This window comes from Trematomus bernacchii, unplaced genomic scaffold (assembly GCF_902827165.1).
Source record: "Trematomus bernacchii unplaced genomic scaffold, fTreBer1.1, whole genome shotgun sequence".
NCBI lineage: Eukaryota > Metazoa > Chordata > Actinopteri > Perciformes > Nototheniidae > Trematomus > Trematomus bernacchii.
Window position 1 is genome coordinate 4,520,490 of NW_022988098.1, and position 23,139 is coordinate 4,543,628.

A 23,139-nucleotide genomic window follows, 5' to 3' on the forward strand; every position below is an offset into this window, starting at 1 on the left:
AGGCTGCTGTCACGGACCTGATACTTAACTCTGCCTGGGACTACCATCAGAAACACTCCATGTGGTGCAAGCATCGTGCCCTGACAACAAAACAGAGTCTTGTTCAATGAGGCAAATTAAATGAAAAAAATGTGGGCCTTCTGGTTGGGAAATTCTTCAACCTAAGTCATAAAATGAAAATGTCTATCTTTATTGAAAAGCTAGAAGTGCCGAGTAAATGTATAATGAATGTGTGGGCTCCTGTCCTGTCATGGTGATCATTTAGGAGGGATTCTCTTTCGGTTTAACATTTTTGTTTTACTTTTATGTATGCACCACAACACCAAGTCAAATTCCTCGTACGTGTTAACCGACCTGGTAATAAACCTGTTTCTGTTTCTGTTTCTGTTTCTGATTCAGTACTGTCGCTTTGTTTTTACAAACTTATTTAACCATTTGAAATAGAATATATTCATTTTAGTCTCAGTGGGGTTTTGATATAGGAAAGGAGAGATTTGATATAGGCTAAATCCAACAAATACTATGTCAGGGAGCATTCTGTCTGTGAAAGATGTCTCTATTTGCCCTTTTTTCAAGCTGAATAACCACTAGCTTTTAGTCGTTTCTGCATTTTTTAACGAATACGTTTCTTCAAAATGAGAAAAATATATACTGATACTTAAAAGGTGGGGTATGTAATTGTAGAGAAACCAGCTCGAGTGCGCTAGAATTTGAAAGTACACAACCGGAAAAAATCTGCCCCTTCCTTCAGACTTCCTTACAGAGCCCCTCCTCCAACACACACGAACGCGCACATGACCAATGAGGGCACGAGATAAGTTTGTGCACGAGTTGGAAGGCTGACAGGCAGGTAGGCCATCCAGTTATTTTAGCCGGGCCGGCTCAGATGATTGGTCGTGCTTTTTGCAGCGCCACGGCTTCCACAGATGACATTTTTTAATGTATTTATTGTCAAAGCATTTAATGTATTCATTGCTATCGGGATGTTAAGAGCATTCCATGGAATATAACAAAAAGTGTTTCTGAAATAAATGACATACCCCACCTTTAAATGTATCTCCGTTTTTTTCTGAAAAATGACCCCAAGTACTATTATTCAAAGCTAGCCAGGTCAAAAATAACCTGATAAGGCAACATGATATACAACTAAGTTAGTTTCACAGTCAGTGAGTCTGTGTGTGCATGTTCCTGTTCCTTGTGACCATCAATCAAGAGTACCAATTATGACAATGACAGGGACATGAAAAATAAGGTCCTTCATTGTTTCCGACATAAAATAAAAGGTCAATTTAATTTCATCAATTTGGAAAGTGCACTGTTCCAAGTAAATGGAAATAGGCAGTTGTGTTATTTCACTCCTGACTAATTCACTTAAAACTTATTTTGGAAACCTGCCAACATATATATAGAAATGTATTTGTTAGGAAGTGGCAGCCAATGATGTTAGGCTCTTAGTGGCTACTATATTAGCTGCACCAGCAGGCCAGATAATCATATATTTATTTTGCGACTGATGACAGGGTCAGAATTTTCCATAAAACCGCACAATTTATCCTTCCTGTCTTATGTCAGACAGCTGTTGGTCGTGTAACGGCGTGCCAAATGTTCTTTCAAGACAGATATCTGAAAGCAACAGAGGTCATTGGCATTTATGCTAACAAATGATCATGTCTGCAGTCAAGCTCTATTTCAAATGCAGGCCTCAAACCAGATAATATGCAAATATAACTAAGCATCTCAAAACGGTTTCAGGAAACACCATTTATTTCCCAACACAGGGAAGTACCTTTCAGTGGAATGCGAGAGTAAAATGAATTTGTGGTTGATAATCGTCTAAGAGCATTTTTTTGTATCTGGTGAACAAAAAACGCCTTTAATAATTCAAGCAGATCTGGAAAAGAAATGGGCCCTTACCCAGCAGAGCCACTTAATCTACTATTGCTTTTGAGTAAAATACAACAGCAATAGAAATCAATCTGAACCAAACAACCCTTACGAAATGCAATCATCAACAACATGAGAAACAACAAATCAAAAAGACAAACAACGCCCAACTGAAATGACATAAGCCCGTTACTATGGACTGTTCTTGCCTTAAAGGGGACCTATCATGCAAAATGCAGGTTCATAATTGTATTTTGTGCCTCTACTGTGACATGTTTAAAAAAAAGGTACTTATTCTTCTCATACTTCCTGTGCCGCAGCACCTCTTTTCACCCTCTGTCTAAAACCAGAGCCCAGTCTGCTCTGATTGCTTAGCTGGCACATAATGAGTTGATATGTTTGTAGAAGAATTCAGATTCAGGTGTATTGAGAATGAAGAAACAAAGTCTACAACCAAACCTGCAGCTTGTTGTTTTGAATGTGACAACAATAAACAAAGGTATGCGGAGGGGTTTCTAAAAAGTAAAATGTTGATAGATCTTTTCCGGGAGTCAGCCGTTGAGTGGCAGTTAAAACCCAGATTAACAACAACGAGAAATGTGAGGACAAAGTGTCTGTTGTTAAAGGAGTAAGGAGGCTTGCACAATCAATGTAGGAGCAGCCGTCAGGCCAGCTAGTATGATCAGATATATCATTGACCTTTGACAGATCATTTAACAGCATAGGCACTATCATTGTTTTTCCCTTCAATGTTTGGGAATCAGAGCTGCTTTTATAACTTCTAAACTTCCCCTGACCTGTCTGGTAACACCAAACACCACATTGGAAAATAAATATGGAGGTTAAAGGAGACATATTATGCTCCATTTTAGTTCACATTTATATTTTCTGCTTCTACTGTGACATGTTTACATGCTTTAATGTTTCCTCTGTTCACCCTCTGTCTGAAACCAGAGCTCAGTCTGCTGTGATTGGTTAGCTGGCCGGCTCTGTTGTGATTTGCTAACCGCCACCAATAGAAGGGTTACAGTTACATGGTGATGTCACTATGTTACAGAAGTAAACAAAGGAGTCCAATCACAACAATAACTTTTACCTAAACTTCTAAAAAAATCAAAACTACTACAGATACAGTTGTGAAACCCTCAACTTTCTGAAAATCCTGACATTTACTACAGACATCAAGATCAATAACTGAGTTGCGAGTGATTTTGAGGCCTTACCTCTGAATTTCTTGGGTGGGTTGTTGAGGTCTCCAGTGTCGGGTTGCACCACACAGCGGTCGTCCACAAGCCTGGGGACACAGCCATCATTAGGATGAGTCAATCACTCAAAACAAATGCTATTAAAAATGTAACAATACACCCTCTAAAAGCATGATAAAACCATTAGAATCCTTATGCTAATTATGCTATGAGGTTAATAACTTAGAAGTACCCTTACAATCTAATGCGGTCTACTTTTCTTCTAAGAAATTGAAAGGAAGTATAACGTTTCTAATCTGATATACTCAAGCAATTTTGACCACTGCAACATATCCAATTACAGAAAGATAAACAGATGGACAACAGTACAATTACTAAGTATGTTTACAGCATTTTAACATGGGACAGGTCCAGGGTCTTAATATTGTTCCAGCTTTCTGGGACTAATGGATCGAAGCCGTTGTTAACAGTGTTACTAACACCTGTTTTTTACGGCTATGTCTAGTCATAATGTCGGCTGGGAAAAAGTCCAACTGTAATGCATGAATAGCAGGATTCACACTTATTTTATTGTATCAACAATGCACATCACGTTGGAGACACAGGCGAAGTCTCATCTAATATTTAAGATTTGGCAGCAACTCTCCAAGACAGGAGTTCAGTGTGATAAACTTAGCCTTGTAAATATCTGCAACATCACTGAAATAGTGCCAAACACCTCATGGAAGGAGGATTTCTGAATTTCATGACGCAAGTGAAGAGGTTTCTTATCATTTCTGCTTATAAAACGAATATAGTGTGTATTATGAAAGGATTTACGTCATGGGAGAAACTCCCAACCAAGGAGTGAGAGGTGGAAAATAAAGATTTCTGAACTTGGTCACAAGCAGATTGTAAAGTCATTGTTTTTACCTTATAGAAACCAGGCCTTTTCTCCTAATAATTACAAGTACCTTTTCCCATCGACTACCTCACCTTGTATCTACAAATATCATAATGTGTAGGTAAAAGACATATCTTTTATTAATAGCTCAATCACACCAGGTATTTGAGGGGAAACCCATCAGAGTACTATCAGATAGTAGAGCAGCAAAGAAAACACAAATCAGTAGGATGCGTTGGCCAGTCAGTAACATCTTTTTATAGCTCATGCAGTAAACTCTGCACTGCAGAAGCTCTGTGATGCTGAGGGAAGAAAACACAGCGGTGTGAGAGACTCCTCTGAAAGGGAGGAAGAGTCGTAGCCTTGATCGCATCGAGACACCGATGGGCCAAGGTCCAAAAGGGAGAGGAGCCTCAGTGGACATCTGTGTCCAAGGTCAAGAAGAAAGCTCCTCTTGCATTCTGGGATACAACAACATGGCCGTATATAGAGTGGATTAGTCCACTAGGTAATACACGGAAGTATCTCTTAAAATATATGGATTTATCGATTATCATTTGTATTATTACTACATGGCCCCTTTCCAAGCCTCAATGATTCTTCTTAGGACATTCTGCCACCAACTCCTAATTAAATTATTTATTTTTAATACAACTGATATTTTTATGGACCCAAACCCCTCTGCACTTTTATTAAGACTGCACTTCGTCAATTAAAATGCAGTTTCCCATGTTGTACTGTGTATGGTGAGTAGGGCTGCACGATATTGAAAAAAACTGACATTGCGATATTTTCTTCCCCTGCGATATATATTGCGATATGAAAAAATACAGGAATTGAAGAAAAGACATTTTTTTTTGTCCGCAAACCATCCTTTCTTGAACTTTAATGCTATACAATTGGTAATTTTTTAACGATATTTAACCGGATGAAGGATTTTAGTCACGGACTTCTGGATCTTAAGTTATCAGAGCAACAAGCTGAGCTAGCTCGGTTATCCTGCTGTGATCTGATCAAGAATGATTGTGATTGGTGGTTTGATGTGCATGCAGAGCCTGCATGTCACTCACTCAAGTACCCCTGACATGAGAGCCGCGCGAGTTTTCCTTTTGTAGCAAGCAGCAAAATAATTGTAACATGACGTGTTTGAGTTCATTTGCCTACTTAATATCGCAAAAAAATCTTGAGTCCTGCGATGTGAATATATTGCGTATGCGCAAAACGCGATTATCGTCACGACACGATATATCGTGCAGCCCTAATGGTGAGTGTTATTTTATTTTATTTGCCAGAGACACACTTTTATGTGTCAATTTAATGGACAATAAAGAATTCTGTATCTGAATCTATTTAGCTGACACTTTTATCCAGAGTGACTAATGTAGACTTCAATATTGTAGACATGCCTCCGGGAGCAAATTGGGGTTATGTATTTTTTCCAAGGACACCCGTGTTGACAGAAGGGGGAGGGGTCGATCTGCTGATTGGTAGACGCCTATATACGCCTGATTAGTTACAAACAAAATAATTATATTGCCACAACATAATGTTTTCTTCTGCCTCTCAAATATGGAGATTTTCTTATTTTTTCGTAATATAATTTTATTAAGGTGAATTTAAGAGAGGGTTAAAAAAGACATCCCCATTGGACTTTCTGGAACCGAGCTGGACATGTTTTACTATTCCCTACACTTATTAACCAATTGATCTAAAAAATACATCGATGCTGAAAATCTGTATCTTAAGACAAATCGCTTTTCAAAATCATTCATCTCCTCTGCACTCAAACTTTGAAATTCTTGATTATTTATTTACTTATTTATGGTGATGCTATGAACTATTTATCGTGTAAATTGGAACGATCCACATCCACGCTCCCGGGTGTTTCTGTGTGCTTTCTTCCTGTATGTTCCTGCCTGTGTACGTGACATAAGCTGTTCATAACCAAGTGCCCCTTGCAGGATTAATACAGTTTGATTGATTGATCCTATCTTCCTAACATCAACACACATGGTGCTATCCTCAGCTAACCAGCGGCGGTGCAGGTGGCAGCAGCCGTCTCTCAGGGGACACATCCAGTGTGCTGGCAGCTAATGAAACACCTACAGTATACACAACGGGGCTATTTATAGATCCGTCCTCTACGCTTCTCTCGTTCACGGTGAGTGCTCACAGCAGAGGTGGGTGGGGGGGGGATTGATTACTAGGCAAAACAACACTAGATCGGAAATCTGACAAATGAGCTCTGTCATGGTGGCAGTCCTCAAAGCTGTTGTTGCCATGGTGGGTGACGCAATCAGTAAGCTGGATGGATCATGAGAGAGGAAGAGGAAAAGGAGGGCTGCACGGTGTGTTGGGTGGTAAATAGAAAAGTGACATGGCAGGAGGAGGAAGATTTTAGCACTTGGGGGGAGGATAGGATAACATGAATGCTGTGAAATCTGAAAAATGGAGGCTGACATGTCGGATATATCTTTAAATTTGATTTCTGTAGTGACTTTACTTTCTAATTGTATGCCAAGATTAGCCCAATTTGCACATAATTGGGGCAGGAAGGAAGACGTCAAGTACATAGTAAATGGTGCCCAGCATGAAGCAGAAGGAGACAGGTTAATTCGAGGCCGGACTGTAAGCTGAGCACAGAATGTCAGGGAAATAAAAGCAGTGCGGGGTGAACAGCGGGATCCATCACCTCTCAAGTAACCTTACTTAACATATTTACATTTCTCGATGCCATCACTCTGTATTCGGCTCAATATTCAAAAATAGGACACAGATTAAGCGACATTTGAATACAGTCAAGCTACACGTTGATTAGCTGATCACAACTACACAATTGTACATGTATGGGGTAGTCACTGACTTTAAGGTTGAATAGACAAGCCTCATCTGTTTCATGCTTTAAACGTTTAAATTTATTTTTCTATAGCATATTCAGGTTTACTTTGTTTTTCAGATACATACAAAACACCCAGCCCTTCCAACATGGGACTACCAGGCGTCGCTATTTTACAAAACATGTCTACACTATGTGGAGCTGCCAACTGTGTAAAATATGATTAAAAGCTGCAATAATCTTAGAGCAGAGCAAGTAGTCTTGGCCTATTACTGTGGGGAAATAAATACTTGAGCTTGATTCTGAAGAGCTCAATTCAGTCCAGTAACAAAGATGGTTATTAGGGCTGTGTTTCTGCTCTTTTCCACATGCATGCATTACCTGTTTCCTTTTAGAACATCTTTACAGGCTTCAATGTTTTTAAAAACACATTATCTTTCTCAAACTATCACTCTGTATGTACCTGTATCTACGCTCTTTCTAAAACACTTTGTGTTGGCGCCTGTCTCTTTAAGAGCCCCCCGAAAAAAATGCATACACCCCTTTGTATTGGATTTGAGTGTTCTTATCTATTTTATATGAATAATTGATTGACCTGTGATACTCAAATGCGGCGAGTGGTTTTTCCTAAAGAGCAGATTCAAAAATGAACGTTTAATCTTATGCTTTCTGACCGAGGCGGCCCACAGAAAACTGACAGGGTTGTCCTATTTCAGTTTGTGGGTCGGCTGTTACTCCACTTACCCAAATGTATGTGCAAGAACAGTACAAGAGTGAGATGTCATAAAAGATCCTCTTTAAAAGATAGTGAGGCATTCTGCAATCATACATTTCTCTCTTTAACTATTAAAGGTCCCATGTCATGGCCATTTCTACTGATCATAATTCCATTGTTGAGGTCTACTAGAATAGATTTATATTGTGCAATTTTCCAAAATCACATTGGTTTCTCATAAAGCATCTCTATATAGTATGTAGTGGCCGTCTGCGAGACAGCGAGACACAGCGAAACCCAGCCCGAAACCAGCCCGAACACACACACACACACACACACACACACACCCGCAGCCTGGCTGGGAGTTTGTGTGTGTGCTCACACACACACACACACACACACACACACACACAAACTCGCCGCAGCCTCGCCGCGTCCATTTGGGTATGGGCACGTCACTGTACCCAGGAAGAAAACAATGGTAAAAGAGAAATCCCCAACGAGGCGTTCTGGGGCAGCATAGACAGGTCTTTTCTGTGTTAGAGTTTTACTCGCTACAGGGTGTACTTTGAGGGTTTGTGACTCTGCAGACCGTTTACATGCAGAAAAAGCTACATAACACACAAGGGGACGGGTAATAACTGGAAAAGCATGACATGGGACCTTTAACTCATGTGGATCTACTGAATTGTGACGTTTTTTTTAAACTGGTTTCCTTTGTTTTGCTGAAATCAGATTACATTATTCATCACAAGATGTGGAGGAACAAAAGGGTTATGTTTATTTACATCCATAATACTACCCATAATATATTACTTCGTTTCGATTTCTGTATAACAGTTTTATAGTTGTGTATTCTGCACAGTGGGACCTTTCCTGAGACTCACTCATTCAAGCTCACCTGGAATCCTGTGGCTGTAGTGTAAGGGGTTTTTTCACCCCATAAAAAAAACAAACAAGCACACTTACCCTAAAGTGCTGATAAATCCACTGGTGGAGCCCTCGGCATAAAGGGAACAAACGTCCCCAATATGGAGGAAACTGGACATCTTGTCCGACATGTTTCCTCAGGTGTGTGACTGCACCTGCAAAAGATGTACACCAAAGGTCTTTAAAGCAGTTAGTACATAAAGTGGTGCTCTATCAAACATCATTATTCAATATTTCCCTCAGCTAGTCAATTAGGACAACAACAGAAAATTAACCACTCAATTGGAATTAATTGTCCATCTTTCATTTAGGTCCTCAATGTAGATACTAATCATTGATATGTTACAGGATGATATGCCTGAGGATTCACTTTGTAAGAAGATGATTAGCTGATTCAAAGTTGTGTTTACAGCGGGGAATCCTTCATAGCTTCGAGGACACTGACTTTGCTTCTGATGGTATTTTCTGTCCAGACCATCTGATTATTTATAAGCCCATCCTCAGAGCACCACCTACTGTAAGACTACGAGTAACAATTGCAAGAAGAATATCAACTTTAACTCAAAACTATTTACATAAGACATAAACAACTTAGCTGTGAATCTAATCTATCTTTACACTAGTTATTCTTTCAAATTAAAGTGCATACTCAAAAAGACATAAATACCATATATGAGTATAAACTGCTTAACTTTCAGCTTATTCAAGTTGGACATATTAGTATGAAACACAAGCACATAATTATTTGAAATGTAACACTGCAAAACACCTGGCTGCCAAGAAAACTACATTTGGGTTTCTCTGTACACTGAGCTATTTATTATTAGCTGTGTCAAACCAATAGGCCTACATGTACTCTACATCTTAAATGTAGGTCACCATCTTTTAGTTTGTGTCCAGGTTGACATACAACCAAGACCCCAAGACCACTTAAAGAGGTCAAGTGGTCAATAATAATGTGTTTGAGCATAGTTTAAGCCTGCAATTTGGCATACAATTAGTTTGCAGCCCTATTATATCAGAAAAAAAGGTACTTAAAAATTAAGAAAGCCTAAAGTAGGCAATGTTTTCCTAAATACATGATACTTTTGTGATTCCGTTTTGTCCATAAGAAGCTGAAGGTCATATTTACCCAGATTCAGATGTTCCACACGAACAACTGAGACACATGCACTACATAAAGTTTGTAGAAGAGCCCCTTGCCACACAATGTAATGACATTTAAACGTTTTGAGACAGTGTTTCCTGAGATGCCAAATGAGACACAAACATGTTTCTGCTAGCTAAAACTAAATGTCAAAACGCCTCATTTCTCATAGCTCGACCTGCAACATAAAAACAGCAACAAATGAGCGCGTGGGCTCACTTCCTTGACAGGGATGCTCTCAGCTCAGTGACAAAATGAACAATGCCCGAGCTGGAAAACTACATAATGACTGTACCTGGCAGAAATGAAGGCGTCAAAGATGGACGGAGAGAGAACCGTGAGAAGAAGTGGGTCAGCACAGGATAATTTCCACCGCGCTATCCTCGGTTAAGTCCATGGTAGTGAAAGTCCAGGTGAGAGCAGGCTGAGCGGCGTTATCTCTGCTGAATGCGTCCTCGGCAACAATCTGCTTCTTACCTCCTCCACATGTCACCCAGGAAACGCCCCTTTCGTTACTATTTATACTGCCGCCCAGCTCTCTGGGTAATGTAGTTCTTTAGGACATGTAAACTGCTGTAACACACAGTACTGTAACTAATAATGCAAAAATAAAAAAGCATTGCTGATGGAAACAATCATTTCTGTTTAAATCTGATTTATTTTATGAAATTATTTATTAGCATACACACTCACTAAAACACATATAGGACAAAATGATGCAAATACAATGCATTGGTCATTTGCAAGTTGCTGAGGTTATTTATGTATTTATTTTTGTTTATACTGCCGCACAGCTCTCTGGGTAATGTAGTTCTTTAGGCATGTAAACTTCTGTCATATGCATTCCTGATAATTATTACTGAATTAATAAGAAGGCATTGCTGATAGAAAACAACATCTGTTTTATGTTGGATGACGACAAAGTTGTTGCTTTACTCAATTTAGTTTATTTCAATAAGGCTACTTTATTCATTCATTATGACTATTATAATTTTATTAAAAAATAAAAGGATAATAATAATGATAAAACTGTGTTTCTATTAGGCGTACTTGTATGACTGACATAATACCTAGAGCGATATATTTTGACAACTATGGATTGCAGATATTCATAGTCCTCGTAGGAGGAGACAAAACAACAAATGTTATCCTCCTTATTGCAAATATGGTGTATTTGCAGGTTGCTAGTCAATAATCACAATAACTTTGAATAAATACTGACTATAAAATGTGTTTTTATTGACCATAGTATGTGAAGGATGTACATATAGACATGTATATTTCGACATCAAAAGATGGATTTCCATGAAATTACAGTTATTCATTCTCCCAAGAGGGTCCAAATAACAAAGGGCATCCTCTACCTTGTACTCCTTCGTTGTGCACCACAAGCAGGACAAAAGTTTTAACTATCATGTAAAATATCTCCTCAACGAAAGGATGAAATTGGAGTGATCCATCATCCACAGAGTGTGTCAACTATGACTATGAAAGAAGATCCCATTACTTTTCCTATATGACCAATCATTAGCTTAAACTGTAGCCTATGTTGTGTCTATCAATAATTAGCAAATGTTTGCATGTTAACACTAAGATGGTGATGTGACCACATGACATCAAATAATTGCAATAGAAAATAATAGACACCTCTGTTAGATCATGAGCGGCATGTCCACTACTAAGTGCTAATCACATGTTGTGGGCCATGGAGAAAATGAATGACCTATCCCGTGATTAGAGGTTTTTGTCTACATTATTTCATGTATATGGTGTCAACAACAGCAGCTCACACACACTGCCTCACAAAGAGGGGGTCATGCTGTGCATGTCAAAGTGTGAAAGGACACGAGATAAAGACTTCCGTTGTGTGTGCAGGCTCCTGTCAGAAACACTGATTCAGCCACTGGCAGTCTGACTTCCAGGATTGTGTGTTTATTGTTTCCTTTTTTTTTTACAGATATTTCAGGTTCTATGCAAACAGTATCTATCAGTTTATTCTCATGTTTTTTAGTCTGGAATGTAGGCTTTGGTAAAGCTCACTACTTTGAGTGATCTGATTTGTTTGCTCTTGACCCAATAAAATCACAGTGTGACATTTTCAGCGACTGGAATTGGAACAGACTCTTGTACTGGAACATTCAGAAACTTTGTACAAAACTAAACTCCCATTTAACTTGCAATATGAACAAAATAAATTGCAGGCACACTGTCCTCACAGTGTTATTATTCCAAAACAAAGGGGCTTGCCTCCAATTTCTCCACAAAATTGTTGCATTTGAACATGTGCAAAAGCATACCTTGTTCCTACAGTAGGACTGATTGCACCATAAATGAGCAAAAATCAGCCTCAGGAAGAGATAGAGCCCTTTCATCCCTTAAGTGGGCCGAGTGGCTATAACCAAACCCATCGATGAGCTGTTAATCTGGTTTCTTGCAGATTCTGGAGGGACGATAAGAGAGGACTAAGTGGAGCTACACAAAAGGCTATTACCATAAAAGTGCTTTCCTCTTTTTATACATATCACATCGGCTTTCACCCGGCACAGTGAGGGCCTTGAGATGTTAATGGCCGCAAATTGCTATGTTTTACAAAGAAGCGATACAAGTCTTCCACACTGTGATTCATGTACTAATGTGATGCTTTCCTGGCAATGATGTAAGGGCCAGAGGTGGTATGGTGCTGTGGGGGAAAAACACTTATTACCATTGTTAGAGTTTTTTACTATAATTGTTTTATTTAAATAAATTAAATATAGATAATGTCTTAATGACACATGTATGATAATATGCCTCTGCTATTTACGCCTTTGTACAGTTAAAGTAAGAGATTCCCTATACACATTTTGAGTATAACTAATTTGTTAAAACACTGAGAAAAACAAAAATGTTGTTTAAAGTTAAAGATAATTTTGTGTGATAATCATTTTTATTTATTTTTACTTTCTATTGATATCGAGATAGTATTGTTATCTGGAATTATTTTCGCCGCCATTACTTTTTTTTGAAGATCTGATATAGTGACAGTCCTAACACCCACATAGATAATTTTTTCAGTTGGGTTTGTTGATTTGTTTATCTGTTTATCAGCAGGAGTAAAGAAAACAACGTCTGATATTTCCATTGAACTCAGTGAAAGTGTGTAGAGTTGGCCACATTTCAGTGAATAGGTGCGATTTGGGGAGAAACATTGCAGTTTCCTTCCAGTGTGCAGACATGGCCACTGGTTCCTTGTTGCTGTGAAAGTGGAATCGCGACAGGTCGACATCATGGACTCCCTGCCAAGTCCTGCAAAAGAGCGGCAGTTCTTCTTGCACTGGAGGTATATTTACTCCTATTGATAGTGTATAATCAGTAAAGCCAATGACATGTTTTCACTAATGTTAGTCTTTTGATTAATGAATTAATATTATTTTAGTTATTAATTAGAAAAGTCAAGAAGGAGAAAGGCGCTTCAACAGGGGAGTGTCTGGATGGATGGACCCTACAAAAAGTCCCGGTTGGCAAACTTTGTGTGCTGATGGAAAGTACTGTTTTTAAAAGCACAGACTTTAAAAGTGCATTTTTATTGAGTCAATTTGTTTGTTTGTGGGTTCAACTTAAAGCCACACAAGGGTGGGGCATGAAATCATTTGTAAAATGAATTTCTACTGTATATTGTAAATAAATGTGGAATTGTGTCTTTCAGAATGCTGAAGCCCTGCCAAAAGACGCAGATCCTGCCAGCGTCCAGCAGGACAAGAGCCTCAGGGTATATATTAAATAGACTGATTGGGGCGCAATTACATAATTGATTTTTTAGTCACTGTTTACTGTTGTGGTATTTTTTAAATAAACATACTAAAATTCATCACGTCTCATAACTTCTTTCTGACTGTTGTGGCAGATTAATTAATCACCTTTCATCAGGGGGGTCTGTGGGACATTTATTACCTAACAGCCATGTTCACAATATAGCAACGGTGTTTTTTGTCCCTGATGTTCAGGTAACCTTACCAAGCCATTGTAGAAAGAGCAAGAAGAGATGCATACAGTACAAGACCCGGCTGTAAATAGCTACAGTGCTTAAGATAAGATGTGCTTTTATACATCCACCATACGGGAATTACAATTTGACGCAGCAGCACAAGGCAATGAAGTTATCAAAGAAACATTTTCATAAATACCTATACATCCAAAACAGTATGTGTAGCCCGGGTGCAAATAACATTGTTACGGACACCCGGGTGTAAATAGCATTGTTAACTAGGACACCCGGGTGTAAATAGCATTGTTAACTACAGACAAAATATATTACCACTTTCATATGAGTTATGGTTTGTTTGTCTGTTTGTTCGTCTGTCAGCATGTTCACAGAAAAAAATACTAGCCAGGTTACTTTTTTAAAGGATGTTGCATGGGCCAAGATCCTTATACATTTTGTAGATTATTAGAATAATGTGGCGTATACACAAAGTCTTTTATCCACTCTCCCCTCTTGCTGGTAATGCAATAAGTCATACAATTATATGACAAATTATATCAAAAGCACTCATGTAAAAACCAACTATGCCACTCCCTTTGATGAGTCATAACGAATGCAAAAGGAAGGATGGAGCAGAAGTGCTTTGTCTCTGACACAAGTGTCTAAAAGCAATAATGTCAAAGTCATGACATTACAATATGTAAGACGCTAATCTTTATTCCACTGAAAGCATTTCCAGGCTTTGGTTAAATTTGACATAAAGTGAAAATGAAAACACATCACTGAGGACACAGTGTACAGACAAACACAGCAAACACATGGTTTGTATATTTACAAAACTGAAACTAACTGTAGCTGTGATGATCAATTTTGACGCCAGACATGGTTGCATTTGTGGCTTGACAAGCGCAATCTGTCATTATTCTCTTGGTATTTTAGTCATTATAGTACCTGTGCTACCAGAGGGGTTCATGACTGCATCTGATCTGTTTTTCAACATACAGTACATGTACGGGTCATACAAAAGGGAAAGGTTTGGCAGGAGGGAGCGATGATTCATCCCAATTGGTAATCTGACCTGTAACTGACTTTGAGACATGGGCTCCGTTTTTCTAACACAATTAACACATGGCTAACCCTTACAGTCATACAGCATCTGCATGTAGGGAAGGCATCAGATTCAGAGAGATGACACAATGCAGCCACCATCTGTGTGGGTGCACAGATTGTGAGATTCATAGTCATGCAAGTGTTCGCGAGTATTCTCGTGTACAGATTCAGGCCTTCCCTGGGCGGCGATGTGTGGGCACAATGGTCGGCAGTTTTCTCGTCTGAGGCTCCCAATAGTCCTCTGTGTGTGTGGGCCTTGCCTATAAACTAATCCTAGCATTCATCAGACATGTCAGAGTGGAGCTAAATATATTAGGAACAAAGAGTCTCATTATTCCTCTCAGAAGGAATATTCAATCTTGCTTGCATGTCAGAGAGCCAGGTCTATGTAAGTCTATGAACATTATGGCGGCTTCTTACTGCTGTTCTGGATCTGGGGAAGTTAACCACTGAAGACGTGATGCTGCTGGGAGCAAAAACACAAGATAACAGCTTATTAGCCATTTAAAGCTAAATGTAGAATACTGATAGAAGTGCTTTTCACTCTCATCTGACATCCATATTGTATGTTCTCTACAGATTTGGTAAATTACTGGAGTCTGACAACTGGACGATGAGTCAATGCTTCAGGGTCAGTCTGTAACATGGACAAATGGAAGGTGGTGGGAACTAGTGTGACATAAAAACACACTTTGACATAGCACAACGAGCATAAGACTTTCCAGCGTGCTGTGGAAAGACGGTCATTCAAAGAACTTCCTATTATCCTCTCTCTGTCGGCCAGACGTCTGCAGACATGGGATAGGAGAGCATACTGCTGAACCGTCAGCTCGAATATAAGGAATATATTGATAACTTGTTGTTCTGCTTTATTTTGAAACTTAATTTACGATGCAGCCTGTGAGTTGATATTTAGGACATTATCAGGGCTGTTGTAGGAACAAAATAAATACATTATTAAGCTGGTGGAGGGGGGTTATACCCTTAATAAAATAAGTTGTACATTAATGAGAAAAAAAATATTCACAAAGATTTAAGTGGTGATTTAATGAGAGAGAAATCATAAATTCTCAATAAAAAATAGAGAAATATTCTATTGTACTTAGAGTACATAGAGTACACGTTTATGAGATTTGGGGTCCTTTTTTCAAAATAAGATATCCAAAAGGGTGTTTTCAAAATAAATATAAAGAAATACGATTAATTGGATTATATTTACAGGAAGTATGAAACATGTTTCCTGTGTCCCTCAATAAATTATGGAAAATACATAATAAATAATTCCTGATTATGACTGATACATTGTTGTGCACCGTCAAAAGTGCTAAGTCAGTCATGTTTCATGTTGTTATTCTTGTATTGTCTTTCACTTCCTGTTTTGTTTTGTCACTCATTTGTCACGTCTCATTTCAGGTTCCTTGACTCCCTCTCCCGCGCTCATCAGCACCAGCCCCGCCCCTGATTGTTTTCACCTGTGCCCAGTTATCTCCTGTTTATATTCCCCTGTTTCCCTTTGTTTGTTATCAGTTCGTCTTGTCCTGTCCTCATGCCAGAACTCTGCTCATCAGCATTTGCTTATCTTTTTGTACGTTTTGTTCCTCACGTTGTAAACGTTTTTTGTTGAGCCTTATTGAAGCTCTTTATTTTTGTCACCTCGCAAAGACTGTTGTTCTTTTTGTATATCCTTTTTGGCAAATAAAAGTATATTGCTTATACTTTACCTCTGGCTCCCGGGTTGTGCATTTGAGTCCTTTTTCCCTTGTGAATCCAAGTTCGTAACATACATTTGAATGAAGGACATGTGTGAATTTGTATAGCACCTCAAGTAGAGCCTCAGAGTTTTGTCTGACAAACATATGACTTAATTATATCAGAGAATATGTTTTATTATTTGCTTTAAACACCAGCATTTCTACTTCTCTGTCCCTCATTTGTGATTTCTTTCCTACACCTGCCACACTATTGTTGACATGTATGTTGCTGCTACTTTATAAAAGAGAGGTCCCACCTCCTGACTTTTTGCTGCAAGACAACAGGTATTGGTACAGCACCCTAATATGAGGTAGAGATCTACTTCACTAAAAATAAAAGACAATTATGCTGGTTTAATGGCCTGCATATTCCCAGTGGAAATAGTCTGATTAGAACAGCTGCAGAGATAATCTAATTAGGCCTTGTCATTTTGTGGTACAGTACAACTTGTTGGAAAAATAATAAGTTCCACATTTTGTTCTGCATTAATTGGACCTTGATTGCGAATTATGGTGATAACATTAATGATAACATTCCCTATGCATGGTTTTCAGTTATTCATTTTCAACAAGCTGTGTATTAAAACAAAAGCGATTGACTATCCAGCCACATTCAGCTGGTCCCCATATAAACATTGTGCACGGAGATGAGGATCACTTCAGCACATCCCCTTGGTTACGGCATAATCAATATGCCAGAGCGTACACAAATGGCTGGGGAAATTATCTGCCAGTTGTTTTGATTTGTGGAGATAAATGCAAGAGGAGTTCTTTCTTAAACGCTTTCCTGTTGGAGCTAATCCCACTGAAGTAGAGCGATATCCAACGAGGTGGTGGTGTGAAGTCACCTTTTTGACCTAAAGGACATGTTTTGTAAGCTGCATTAACTGCGGGTAATCCATCGGGTTCATTAGGGTTGGACGACTTCTGGCCTAACTTTCACTACCTAGTTATCTAAACCAGTCTGTGTACAATGGTTTTTTAAAGTTCATGGCAAATATGAAGAAATCAATAAATTAACGCGAATCTTTCTGACTTTTTGCACTTTTAATTGTTAAAAAAATATCACATAATCAACTGTAGCTGCTTCAATTAGCATGAGCTTATTTGAGGAAGATGTAACAGTGAAGTAATGCTTGTTTCCAGAATTAACACAATGTTTGTGCTGGATGCTTCAAAGCTGTGACTGGACTGGTAATGGGATTGTCACAGCTTAGTTTGCACAGAAACACTCGGGATGGACTGTCTGTCAGCGAGGTGTTGCACACAACTTAAAGGGGGACTTATCATCAAACAAATCTGGAGTGCCTACCAACCTGTATAGTGTACACAAAAAACTGTCTTTTGTGTGTATCTTTGATAAGAAGGCATGAGATTCAACGCTCTGATTTGGCCCCCCTTATAATGTCACATACAGGCTCCTTAGAATTCAATATACCACTCTCTATCTGAGTATCTCCACCTACGACTACCTTTGTAAAGGTGCACCATATTTCCAACAAGCCAAAAAGAGCTGACTGGGCATTGTGGGAGGTTCTTAAAGGGACAGGCGCAAAAATAAACGGAGCGTTTCAGACACAGGTATATCTAAACAGACAGTTTGAGAAAAATAATGTGTTTTTTTAAACAATAAATCATTAAAAACCTTTTATGGAGGAAGCTCAGATTATAAGTACGAACCTGAAAATAAGCAGGATATCTTACATTTAAAAACGGTTTTACACGCACAGCAATTGTCTTCAACAACTTTCAAACATCATTGTCAACAAAGTAACATGCTCCACTAAGTATTTAGACTTATATGAGGTAAAGTAAAGACTGCAATGGGCTATAAAACAATATGTTCATTATTACATCTCTTGCCATTTTATTTACATCCTCTTAATTCCACTTAATCACCTTTAAGCACACTGAAGAGGGGATGTTCATTTTGTTCACTTTAAAATAAGTGTAGGTGTTAAGATGTGCATGTTTATAGGTCTGATCATCGGTGAGAGCAGCTGCGGAGGCGGCTTCCTGCTGAGCCTGCTGCAGGTGTCCTGGGCCAAATATATCTTAACATCTGCTATGGGAGGAACCAGTTTGAAAGAAACCCATTCAATTCCCCTCCTCTATTGATGAAGTGAAGCTGTAAAACATAACCTACTCAATTAGACACACTGTAAAAAAAAAAAGACAGGTTATAGTAAGGTATTTAGTGTGTTCGAGAGTCACATACGTTTAAAAAGAAAGCATTCTAATTATATTCTGCAGAACAAAATTGAGCCCTTGTTTTTAGTGATTTTACTATTATGAAGAAACAGTGTTTTCTATACGGACTAACCTCATGACCTCAAGGGAAGATTCAATACATGCTGTTTAATTAATATCAAGTCTTCACAGAAAAAACTGATTTCATATATTTACAACAAAGTCAAGTGTAAAAAAGAAATTCAAATTGGTCTTCTGCCTTTGCCAGCTGTTTTTTAATTATCCTTCACTTGGCTGCAGGATTCAAGGCAAGGACATCTGCTCCCCTCATCAGAGAGGCGCTCTATTTCGGAATAAATGGACTGCCAGTTGTAATTTCTCCACTAGTCACTCATCCTGAAAAAAAAGTGTCTCGCTTCTTTATCGATGTGATGCCTGGCTCTTTGTATCTTTTGTCCTTCCAGCTTCACTTGGCATTTAGACATTTAGGTGGGAGTCTTGTTATTCACCTAAATCAAAGTGTAGCTGCATGACTGTTTTTTGTAAGGATTAAACACACAATATTTAAGGAGTCAATTTGTGATCTTTAAAGAAGTTAATATGCATATTTTTTCACCTTTGGTTAAAATCTGTATGGCTCTTTTTTTAATGCTAAGATAAGCGTAGCCAATGCTTGCTGTAGCTTTACATGGAATAGGTGTATTTCAGAGTGACACCTGCAGACATACACTGCAAACCTGCCTCTTTGTTGGTTCCCCTTTTTTGCCCTTTTGTAATAAAGCCATTGCAATGTTTATCTGTGATAAACTAAAATGCAGGTTGACAGTAGAACTAAAGGTCGTAAAGTCTATGAACTGATAAACAAATTTCAGTCACACGGCAATAACTCTAGTTCAACATTTAGGAAGATTCATATGTTTCTTAAAGTGAAGTCTGCACCTACTAGAAGTGACATAAAAAGGAAATGCATATTTGGGTCACACCTTTTCTTTGAATTTACCTAAAATGAACGCTCTATTTTAAGAAGGATGAGATCATAAACGTATGATATGTTGCTTCTCTGGTTTTGGCATGATACATTATGTTGCAATATATCTAGGGGTTTCATTTATTTTGCATTTTTCAAAGTGTGGAAGTAGTCACCATGTGAAAATATAGCAATATGGCTGTCACCATATTTCTTTTGCGATCAGATATGACAGGAAAGGGTGGAGCTTAGCGCAACCGAACGATAAAATTAGGTGACCAAAGTGTTACAACACATTTCCCTGAAGTGAAAACAAATTGTGAAAGGGTAAAGGCTCTAAGAAGAAAACAAGGACAACACCCGAACCAGACAACACCGTTATATCAATCACAACATACCACTGACCTAAAGCATGCTTTGCCAATTTAATGTAAATGGTAACATAATTTGCACAATAAACATCACGCTACATGCTACGAGAAGAGCGATTGAGACCATCAACAGCAACAAATAAAGGTTTAACGGGTCAGTAAATCAAGTGAGAAGTCTCATAGACTTCTATACAAACAGATTTCCTTTTTTTTACAAATTGTAGAGTTGCTCATTGGTTTCATTTTCCTGGAAGTTGGCGCCTTGTGTTTGTTGCGTTTCCAATTTGAAGCCAAGGTGTAGTACCTCCAATACCATTTGAGATAATGAGGACGATAGTGTTGCTAAGACAGGTATTTCATTAGATGCAGGACACATTCTCTTGTCAATAAATAATTCAAAACCCCTGCGTTGTAAGGCGTCCTTGATATATTTGTTTTTTTTGTTAGCGGGGGGGGGGTGTGGAGCGGGTTCAATGGGGAAGTTCACCTCATGTGATTAGCTGGTGGTTGCTAGGTGACCATACTGGAAAGGAGCCAGCCAATTTGCAGCTGTTCAACAGTCGGGATTTGAGTCTTTGTGCTTCTGAGCCACCGCTGCTGTCCAAACCGTCTCCTGTACGCATAGCCGGTTGCTATAGGGATTACAGGGACATCTGAAAAATGACACGAGTCACGCATTTGCAGAGAGGTTGTTTTTGTTGTACTTGTAGTAGATTTGCTGAAAGGACAGTGGAATCGGTTTATCCAAAATGCACAACAAACAGGGCCTTCAATGGAAAGGATCAATGGGTTTCTTCATGTTTACAAATATCATGGACTATATAAGCAGAGGTGACATACCAAACCACTGCACACACGATTTATATGATTTATCTAAAGGGAGAAATCCTGACCCAGAACCTTCTTTACATTGCTGTACTCTGGTTTGAGAAATGCCTGTTTTTTTTTCTGTATAATCGCTGTCCTAGTTTTCTCCAGGCCAAAGGCATAGTGTATATCCAGCCACATTTCTCCACAGGGCAGTACAGTATTTCAGATATATAGCATTACAACATATATGTTCTGTACTTCTTTCTCTCAGACTGATCAGGTGTATCACACACCTTGCAGATGTCAATAACATATTGTTTTGTATTATACTTCCTGTGTATCCATATATACTACCACATTCAACTGCAATATGACGAGCTCAAATGCATAGTAAGACATTTTGAGTTAATTTAGAAGACAGATCTTCAGTAAAGCTACTGCTAGCAGCTAATTAGCTTAGCCTAGCAAAATGTCTTCTTGTGGTTCTAGGAGGGGTTATGTTCTGAAGTATTTGTTAATGCCACATTGACAACAAGATAGCAAGTTGCCGTAACCTGACTTATGGTCCAATTGTTAAAGTTGTGTTTTAATGCACTAGTGGTGACCAGATCAGGATAAATGTAAAGCCCATTTTGAAAACAAATAATTTCAGGTAGCCCTCACAGAGGAGAAAATATGGGTCAAAACAACACCACTCCACTTCCACAACCCATCAACGTGACAGCAGTCTCCGATCGGAGTCCACTCCCCCCCACCCCCACATTTATTCTCTCTCAGGCCCATTGAGGCTGCAGCACTGGTCCCATTACTGGATTATCACGGTCTCCATCCTAATTAACCCAGATGTGGATATTAATAAAATGAAAGCAGGTCTAGACTGGAAACGGGGCAGATTGAACAGAGAAGGTCCTGATTTCAGAAAGATCTGTCACACTCAAGTGGGACACCTTCGCCCCTCCTCTGATAGGGGAATAGAGTCTGTTTCTATATTAAAATACCCCCTGGCCTTTTGTAATTGGTCCCACCTCCCTTGGTGTTTGAGAGCAAATGAGAAGCTGAGAATATCCACAGGAGGGGAGGCCGCATTGCATGAAGAAAGAAGACAAATGTCAAGCTGATGGAAACATATGACAGCTATCACTTTTTGCTTTTTTTTGTTTTCTTTTTTACTTTTGTCTACATTAACTCGACCTAATTTGGGTTGCAATTAATTGTATTATTATAGTTGTGCTATTAAATGTGCTGGTAATTATATTTCATAGATCTGTCCTGCACGTGATCTGCCCGAATAATTATTTAAAGGGGCCCTATTCTGCTCATTTTCAGGTTGATATTAGCATTTCTTGCCTCTACTGTCACATGTTTACATGCTTAAAATGTTCAAAAAGGTTTTTATTTTTCTCATTCTCACTGCTTGTGCTGCTTTTTACTTGTTACGCTCCAATAGAAACCAGAGCCCAGTCTGCTCCGTTGTGATTGGTCAACCGCTTAGAGTTGTCCCGCCCCTTAGCCTATCACGTACAATGTGTTGGAGCGCTCACTACAGGAAAGGGAGACACTTAAAAAGCATATAATGACATCTTTGAAACATGTTGAGCACCATTCCTCTCATGTCTGTCAGTGCTAATGAAACTTCTTCTCCTTCATGATTCATGTGATGAGTGAGAAATGAGACTCTAATGTTCCAGGACAAGATGACAGCTGTGAATCTGGTGGGAAATACACAGAACAAGCTTCCCCTGATGGAGGGACTGGATTTTACAAGTTAAGGAACAGAACGTAACTTCAACAAGTGTCTCTCTCTGACAAATACAATTTGGTTTTCCTGCCTTGAGATTTATTTTCATTGCATCATCTTACATTGAGTGGGAGACCAGGAGACACTGGAGGGACGGACAGGAAACAATGGCGGCTCGGACGTGACTCACCCATCTGATTGTGTTTATGGTGCATTAACAAGTTGCATTGTCTTTCTCTAATGAGTGCTTAAATGAGCAGAGATGTTAGGGACACTGAAAACAGAGCAAGACCTAACTTAATAGACTAAAAAGGTTATTGGCTATAACAATTTAAACTTGAGTGGTGGGCAGATGGACAATAAAACAATACGATAATTATCGTCTTTCCAATTAATCCTTAAAAAGCATGTATTGAGATATACACTCTTTCATCGTCTATAAAACATTCTCAGAAAACCTGACCAAACTAAATTAATTTAAACTATTCACCTTAATCAGATGTTCCATCATTGGTTACATGAATGTACTGTTAACATAGTCCGGGTTTAACTGGATATATAATTGTTCTCATTTCATTTTGCACTAAATTAAATGAGAAAAAAGTATTTAATCCACACAACAATAAATGACTTTTACCACA

At 38.7% G+C, this 23,139-nt stretch overlaps 1 protein-coding gene across 6 annotated transcripts in view; it reads right to left on the reverse strand.

Annotated features, from left to right (window-relative positions):
* Positions 1-10,056, reverse strand: part of itpr1b (inositol 1,4,5-trisphosphate receptor, type 1b) — a 123,425-nt gene extending 113,369 nt beyond the window's left edge. For all 6 annotated transcript variants that reach the window (XM_034121615.1, XM_034121614.1, XM_034121610.1 and 3 more), the window contains exons 1-3: positions 9,896-10,056; positions 8,493-8,608; positions 3,108-3,178 (exon numbers count right to left, since the gene is read on the reverse strand). In XM_034121615.1, coding sequence (XP_033977506.1) covers positions 3,108-3,178; positions 8,493-8,584 — 163 coding nt within the window. In that variant the 5' untranslated portion in view covers positions 8,585-8,608; positions 9,896-10,056. The remainder of the gene's footprint in view (positions 1-3,107; positions 3,179-8,492; positions 8,609-9,895) is intronic.
* Between the last annotated feature and the right edge of the window lie 13,083 nt (positions 10,057-23,139).